General features: G+C 39.7%; 1 protein-coding gene across 6 annotated transcripts in view; it reads left to right on the top strand.

The window, feature by feature from the left end:
• The window catches only part of GOLGA1 (golgin A1), a 37679-nt gene that overhangs the window by 12509 nt on the left and 16469 nt on the right, over positions 1 to 8701 (top strand). For all 6 annotated transcript variants that reach the window (XR_003048234.1, XM_025051301.1, XM_025051302.1 and 3 more), the window contains 4 exons: positions 597 to 725; positions 1040 to 1209; positions 1666 to 1777; positions 8205 to 8330. Coding sequence is in view for 5 of the 6 variants with exons in the window: in XM_025051301.1 (XP_024907069.1) it covers positions 597 to 725; positions 1040 to 1209; positions 1666 to 1777; positions 8205 to 8330 (537 nt within the window). In the remaining variant the exon portion in view is untranslated. The remainder of the gene's footprint in view (positions 1 to 596; positions 726 to 1039; positions 1210 to 1665; positions 1778 to 8204; positions 8331 to 8701) is intronic.

Here is an 8701-nt window from a genome sequence, read left to right as displayed (position 1 = left end):
GAAAGAGTAATGAGATGCCTATGTAGGTCTTTGAAGCCACTGTGATTTTTGGCAATGTTATTTTTAGACTGTTTTAATTTCTTTTTCAATCAAGAATTGGAAACTACAACAGCAGAGTTTGTCCTTAAGAGAATCCATCTTGGAAAGCTATCATTTAGTAAATTGTAGCCTGATGATACCAGTCGTGTCTGATTTTTGTTTACTAGCTAACTGAACTCGTTAACTGAAATCAATTCTACTTAAACGCATTGAATTTTTAAAGGGCATTCAGTCTCACTCCAGTTGAGTCTCACTGAGAATAGACATGTAAAATGGATATCTGGCATTGCTAATCAAATTTAAGACTTTAAAGTGTTAAGTAATTGTTGCTCTTATTCCCTTTATTCACAACTATCATTTAAAACATGTTTATTTTTAACTTAAAGAATTTGTAGATAATGCCATATTGGTCATATTACTGTAAAGCTTCATATTATTAATATATTATTGCTTACCGACAAGAGATTTCCTTAAGATTTTCCTTTATTAAGATTTCTGCTTACATAATATGATTTCTAATGTCTTAGTTGCCTGAGTTGATGTCTTCTTCCAAATAGGAGAAAAGTTTTCTGACAGCTCAGTTACAGGAAATGAAGAACCAGAGTTTGAATCTTTTCCAAAGGAGAGATGAAATGGATGAATTAGAAGAGTTCCAACAGCAGGAACTAAGTAAAGTAAAACACATGGTGCGCATTTTTGTTTTAAGAGCTAAATGCTAAATAGATTATTCATTACTTAGATTGTATAAGTTATCACTCTCTAAGTGCTGATAAACATATTCCAGTAGTCTTTGATATTAATCATATTTATGTGTTTTTCAACTTATTAAAGTGGAAATATTGTTTGAAATCTATTTCATTCTTCTTTCTGTAACTACTGGGTATATAAGGCCGCATATAAGCTCACAAAAAGTGTTATAAAAGTTTGGCTTATGGGTCCAGATTTTTTTAAAAATTAGATTTCTTAGTAGTGGTTCAGTGAAACTTTATCTTTGTAACAGCTCTTAAAAAAAGAAGAAAGTCTGGGGAAAATGGAGCAAGAGTTGGAGGCACGGACCAGAGAACTTAGTCACACCCAGGAGGAGTTAAGGGCCTCCACTCAGCTGTCATCGGACTTGAGCCAAAAGCTAGAAGAACTGCAGAGACACTGCTCAACGCTGGAAGAGCAGAGGTTCTTGCTTGGTCTGTGGGGCCCGTGGGAAGTGGTGTTAGTGTAGCTCTGGCCATAGCCCGCCCCACCTTTCCCCGTGACTCACCGCAGCACTTTTCCGATTCCAGTTCTCGCAAAGGCTTCAGGGCTCGTTCTTACCTGCCTAGGGCTCAGGACCCCCCACCCTCCAAGCCCTCATTCCCCTTCACCTGCCTAAACTCGGAACCCTCCAACCCTACTGAGCAATTCAGTGTTTTCTTTTCTGTGCTATTGAGTAACCAAAGGTAGATCAGGATTTCTCGCTTTAACCTGGATGGAATTTTTTCTCTTCGGACTTCTTCAGAGAAAGCCAAGGAGTTTTCTCATGGCTAATGTTTGTAGCCCTGATGTGTAAAGAAACATTTATATTTTTACTGTGGAAGAGTGTCTTAGATGAGATATCCAAATTTGTTTATTGTCTGCTTTCTTTCAATGAAGAGATCACGTGACAACTTCAAAAATGGGTGCAGAAAATAAGATCACAGTCCTGGAGCAAAAGGAACAAGAGCTCCAAGCATGCATTCAGCAGCTTTCCACTGATTTGCAAAAAGTAAGTAGAGTGCTAGGAGTGGACCCGGCTTCCTAGGCTTCGTGAATGGGGTAAACACTAATTCTATCAGAAATTTCTACCTCTGGATGGCCGATGAAACTTGTTTCTCACGCCATCCACGTCGCCCTAGTTCCTGGTCTGGCTGGGCTGCATTTCAGATGGAAGTAACCAAATAAGAGTTGCTGAACAGGAGAGATCGTTATTATCCTGACAAGAATTCTCAAAGCACACCATTAGATCTACTCAAGTATGTCTTAAAATACTACATGATGGACCCTGAGCATAAGAAAACATAAGTTATGGTTGACATGGCCAAAGTTGTATCTTTGACATACTTGGCTCTAACCCAAGTTGTTTAAAAAAAAACAACACATAAATGATATCATTATAATTTGTTTTTTCATTTGGCCAACATACGTTTATTGCCCTCCTATTCTAGACATGTACTAAATTCTGAGAATATAAGGATGAACAATAATATTATCATTGACTCTAGGCCAGTGTTTCTCAGTGGTATGTTTATCATCATTTGGAGCAGAACAATTTGTATTGCGTGACTGACACTTGCATTGCAGGGCATTTTGCTTTCCTGGCCCCAGGGCCAGGAAATGCCGCTGGTATCCTTCAGGCATTGACAAGCCAGCCCTTCCCCTCTTATGACAAAACAGCCCCTAGTGGGTGGAACCATGAACGCTACCCTCATCCCTTGAGAACCAGTAATGTCAAGTGTAAGGGAGACTTAGAGCATCATCACAGCACAGTTAGATTTGTATAAACGTAAATCTGATTACCACTTCCAGTTAAGCATTAGCATATTTACCGATCCTAAGTGGAAACTAAGAGGTCATATACCTTGTTCAAAGTTACACATTCACTGTTACACAGTAAGCGACAGAGCTGGATTCTAACCCAAATCTTACTCCAGAATTCATGCTTGTTATACTGGGCTTTTTGTCTCACAGCAAGGCTCACCCAGTAGATAGATCTTACACAAATGAATGACTGGGATACAAGGTCTCTGCGCTCGACCTGAGAATCTAGACACATACAGTGCTTTCTTTCAGAGGCTTACAGTTTCATTATGGAACTTAAATCTCCTGCGACCACAAGGGAAAAAAAGACATTTACAACTCAACAAATCCCAAATAAGTGAAATAGATTTTTCAGATTCTAAAGGTATACCATAGGGAGAGTGCATTTCCAGCGCAGGAGTCAGGGAACTCTTCCTGGGGAAACTGGAATTTCAAGGATAGGTAGGACACCAGGATGGAGAGAAGGCATCTGGGGAGTGGGGCTGTAGGGCATAACAGACCCAAAATTTGGGGATTTGAGGGACCCTTTGATATCAATTAGAACCATCCATCCATTTTGTAATTGGGAAAACTAATTGTCCAGACTCTGGTTACACTAAATCCCCTCATTCATTCTAAAAATATGGTTTGGGCTTTCCCATGGGCCAGGCTCTGTACTGGGTGTTAGAAATACCGTGGTGAGCAAAACAAATACCGCCCTCGCTGTTGTGCAACTTGTAGTCTAGAGGGGAAGTCAGTCCTGAATCAATGTGAAAACGTAATTACAAACCATTATGCGTGCTGTGAAGGAAACTGCAGGAGCCTGTGAGATCCTGAGAGGGCGTCAGATCCCATCTAGCCTTGGAGTGACAGACTCCTCTCTTGAGGCAGTAACTCCTGAGCTGAGATGAACTGCCGAGGCTGGAAGGAAAGGGATGATGGGAGAGAATTTCAAGCAGGAAAGAACCAGAAAACCTGAGGTCAGTAAAAGGATTAGCACATTCAAGGCACTGGAGAGGTAGCGCACGGAGTAAGAGGGAGGCGTGGGTCTCCGGCTCTGAGGAGGAAGCATCAAAAGCGTTCTCAGTTAGGAAGCCCTGAGGTTGTCCAGGTATAAGATGGTGGCTTTGACGAGTGGTGGTGAAGAGAACGGGGGAGCAGGCAATTTAAGAAATAGTGAGGAGCCTGACCCATTTGCTAATGCGATGGATATAGGAGGGGAGCAAGAGGGAGGAATTGGGAGTGATTTCTGGGTTTCTGACTTAATCAACTGTGTGGCTGATATCGTTGATGGTCAGGCTAAGGGAATACTCGAGGAAAGGTAGTTTTTTCACACAGATCGGCAGTTGGAGTCAGCTTTTTTGTTGTCCTTATTAATATTGAGTAGATATAAACCAATATTTATGAAATTAAGGTAGAGAGTATAACAAGGCAGTGATCCCTCGTGTAGCTTCCCAAAGCTAAGAAAAGGGAGAATATATTTATCATTAAGGCTCCCGGCATGCACTTTGCTAGTCCACTCCATCTTTTTCCTTCGTAAGCGCTATCCAGAAATTGTTCCATTTCCTTGCCTTGCTTTATAATCGCATCATATTTTATCCCTAAATAGTATCTGTCTTTATTTCTCATGCTTGTTAACATTATATAAATGAAATCATGCTGTAGGTATTCTTCTAAAACTAACCTTTTGTGCTCAAGATTGTATTCCTGAAAAATATTCATATGGACACATGCAGCTATGATTTAATCTTTTCTCAACTATATAGAGTGAAGATACCAGAATTTATTTATCATTCTATTGACAGTGGACATTAGGGTGTTTCTGGTCTTTTACTATTACAAACAAGGCTACTGTAAACTTTTATCTACCTTTGCAAGCATTGCTCTAGGGTATATTTAGATGTGAAAAAGTTGGGTCAAAAGATTTGTACTTTTTCAACTTCACTAGATAATGTCCAGTTTTTTCCCATAGTATTTGTAGTAATGTACACACTCTGAACCGCAGTGTATAAGAGAGATTAGGTTGTTCTGCTTCCTTGCAAATTACTAAACTTTTAATTTTTATCAACCTGATAAATATGAACTATTATCTCACCATGAATTTAATTTACTTTTCTCAGATTGCTAATGATGTCGAGCATCTTTTCATATGTTTATCAGTCTTTTATGCTCTTCTCTGAAATGCTGGTTCAGATCTTTTGCCCATTTTCAATGACATGTTCTGTCTTTTTCTCATTAATTGTAGGAATTCTTTATATATATCGTGGCTGTCATGCTCCTTTGTCAGTTATATGGTTTGCAAATGTCTTCTCCCAGTCTTGGGCTTGTCTTCACACTGTTCGTGGTCTCTTCTGATGAACGTATGCTCTTAATTTTCATGCAGTTGAATTTATTATTTTAAGTTAATGCCTTTGCCTTTTTAAGGAAATCTTTCCTTACAGGATCATAACACTATTCTCCTATATTATTATCTGAAAGTTTAATAGTTTTGCCTTTTATCATCAAGTCTTTAATATGCATAAAATGTGATTTGGGTATGGAAAAGGGATCTGCACCTTATTTTTTAAATTGTTTTGGTACCATTTATTGAAAAATCTGTTCTTTTCTCATTGATCTGCAATGCCAGCTTTGTCACAATTCACTTTTCTATATGTACTACTGGGCTTTGGGAAGTATGCCGGTGCGGCATTCGCACAGTACTTACTGCCTTACTAGCTGTGGTGTTCGGATAAGTCCTGATGTCCGATAAGATGAGCTCCCCACCTAGTTCTTTTTTAGGAGTTTCTTGAATAGTCTTGAATCTGTAGGTGCATTTGAGGAGCATTGATTACTTCATGATGTGGGTCTTCGTATCCAAAAACATGGTCTCTATCTCTCCAGGTACTCAGCATTGCTGTTTTTTTTAAATGACTCTCAATAAGGGTCTATAATTTTCTCCATAAAAGTTTGTTATCTATTGTTAAGTTTATTCCTAGGTGCTTTATTTTTTTATACCAAGTCTTAATTGTGTCATTTAAAAAATCATTTTTGTATTTATTGCTGACACATAGAAATACTATTATCTTTGTATGTTGATTTTTTTTGTATAACTGATTAACTCTTACTAAGCTTAATAATTTTTGAAGTCTGAGTTTCTTTAATAGTAATCATATTTGTGAATGGTGATAGTTTTGGGGTTTTTTTTTTTCCAATTATACCTTTTCTTTTCTTTCTTTTCTTTCTTTTCTTTGCCTTATCCTGTTGGGTTGTTTTCTTATTGTTGAGGGTTTTTTTTCTTATTGTTGAAGTTTTAACAAACCCAGGACCTTCTGCGTGTAAAGCAGACATGCTAACTGCTACACTATGGAACCACGTCCAGAATTTCATAGTTTTGAGTTTTACATTTAGGTCTGTGGTCCATTTTGAGTTAATTTTTGTGAGGTGTGTAAGGTCTGTGTCTAGATTAATTGTTTTTATACATGTGGATGTCTAGTCGTTTCAGCTCCACTTGTTGAAGAGGCTGTCTTTGCTCCATCATCTTGCCTTTGCTCCTTTGTCAAAGATTAGTTGACAGTATACAAGGGGTCTATTTCTGGGCTCTCTGTACAGTTAATTGGTCTATTTGCCTTTTCTTCCTCCAGTGCCACGTTGTCTTGATTACTGTAGTGTTATAATAAGTCTTGGAGTTGGATAGTATCAGTCCTCCGACTTTGTTCTTCTCCTGTAGTATCATGTTGGTTATTCAGGGTGCCTCTTCATATCAACTTTAGAGTCAGTTTATCAATATCCATAAATAACTTGCCGGGATTTTGATTAGTATTACATTGAATCTATAGATCAATGATTCTGAGAAGAACTGACATCTTGACAGTATTGTCTTCCTATCCATTTATTTCATTTTTAAAAAATTTCATATATTAAAGTATTATAGTTTTCCTCATGGATGTTGAACATATTTTGTTAAATTTATACCTAAGTATGTTATTTTTGTGGGTCTAAATGTAAATCGCTGGTAATGGTGGGTTGGGTCTTAATTTCAAGTCACACTTGTTCAGTGTTGGTATATAGGAAAGCAGTTGACTTTTGTATATTAACCTTGTAACCTACAACCTTGCTATAATTGCTTATTAGGTCTTAGAGGTTTTTTTTGTCATTTCATTTGGATTTTCTACATGTTATCTGCAAACAGAGACAGTTTTTATGCTTTCTTTTTATTTCCTTTTCGTGCCTTATTGCATTAGCAAGGACTTCTAGTACAATGTTTGAAAGGAGTGGTGGGAGGGACCATCCTTGCCTTGTACCTGACCTTAGTGGGAAAGTTTTGAGTTTCCTCACGGTTAAGTGTGATATCAGTTGTAGCACATTAGGTGCTGAGGGCCTGAAGTCGAGTAGCCAGAGTAGAGAGGGAGGCTCAGTGTTGGATGTGGTACACAAGAAGACCAAATGGAAATTGACAACTGACCTTCTGTCCCTAACTCTGCCTGACACGGTGAAGAAGACTTGTAGAAGACTTATTTGTTCTTTCGGTTTTCACTGGAAAGGGTCACCTGTATCTCTGAAGTTCAGATTGATGTGTAGTAGAACGAGTACAGGCTTTGGATCTGAAAGACCTGGTTTTGAATCCTTAATCTGTCTCTAAGGTATGTGCTTTCAGGCTAGTCCCTAAGCTTCAGTTTCCTTGGAAATGGACACACGAAGGGTGGTTGTAATGACTAGAGTTAATAGGAAGTACTTGCATATACTCCGTGGACTAATAGCTGCTATTGCTGCTACACCATGCTGTTATAATTATTACTGTTATTAACATTATTAGTAAAAGACCAATAAAGATGGGTCAACACGGCCAAAATTTTTTTTTTCCTTCCCATCAAACTCCCTCTCCATTCTGTGTTCTCTGCCTTGTGTTATGTTCCCATTCATCCAGTTCCTACTCACCACTACCATCACAGCTAAAGAGATAGATGGAAATAAAAACATGAGCAGCTGTTGGTTTGAGACTAAAGTATGAGATGCACAGCGGCTCTCTTGTGGTCCCTGTGCTGTGAGCCAGGGTGCATATCATCGTTTGTTTTAGACGTTCTCTCTTCGGCCTTTAGGCAGCTACACCCTCACCGTGACTGCTTCACCCAGCCCCACGTTGCCAGGAGCATTGTTCTGCAGGTTGCTTTAGGGCTGGCTGGGAGCTTCTTGCTTGGGATCGCCTCTGCTGGATTCTGGCATCTAGGGCAAAGACTGGGTCCTGTTGGGCTCTGGATTAACAGGATTGAATACATGCTTGATGGGAGCGGGAGGAGGAGCATGCCCTTAACTAGCGTGCCATCACAATACAGTCTGGTTATTTTAAAGAGTAGGAACATCTTCCCATTGTCCTAGCTAGATTCCACAGAGGTGATGGCATGGTTCCTTCCTAGATTGTCGTTGCTTGAATTTGGGGCAAGCGCTTGCCTCTTGCTGGACAAGTTATGAACTGGATGCATCAGCGGTGCTGGGTTCTGATTTTGTATCTTCTAGATCTTGTTTTCTGGGAAGATTTCCTGGCTATATGTTCTCCTAGGATGCAGTTGAGAACAGAGTTTCATGGGAACATGATGGTCCTAGCAGAGACAGGAGAGGAGAGAGGGTTTATAGGTTATTGTAATCTCTGCTTTCACCTGCAGGTCACTGCTGAAACTCAAGAGAAAGAAAAACTCATCACCCATTTACAGGAGAAAGTCACATCCTTAGAGAGGAGACTGGAGCAGAACTTATCAGGAGAAGAACATGTGCAGGAACTTCTGAAAGAGGTGACTAGCTCCCTTTGGGCCAGTCAGTGCTGGGAAGGCAGTTTTGAGGGAGGAGGGGATTTCATAAAGTCCTAGAGTTTCAAAGCTGGAGGGTCTGCAAACTGCTTGGCGAGAGGAGCACTCCCTCCCACTTTTGATTGTCTTGCTTTCAACAAAAAAGCCTCATGTCACCTGTGTGACATGTGTTCCTTAGGGACAGGGAGAGCTTTGTTCAGAGATACACGAGAACGAAAAGCATCCTGAACACCAGTAAATCTTGCCTAGTGATCGACTCCACGTGCCCTGTCTTGTCTTACTGCTCTGCTCGCCTCCTCCCTTTTGCACTTTCCTTTGGCCAAGGAAAATAGTTACCATCTGCCTTGCTTCAGCAG

This window comes from Pteropus alecto, unplaced genomic scaffold (assembly GCF_000325575.1).
Source record: "Pteropus alecto unplaced genomic scaffold, ASM32557v1 scaffold67, whole genome shotgun sequence".
NCBI classification, from domain to species: domain Eukaryota; kingdom Metazoa; phylum Chordata; class Mammalia; order Chiroptera; family Pteropodidae; genus Pteropus; species Pteropus alecto.
The sequence above is the reverse complement of the archived record's forward strand: the minus strand, read 5'-3'. Positions and strand labels throughout refer to the sequence as shown.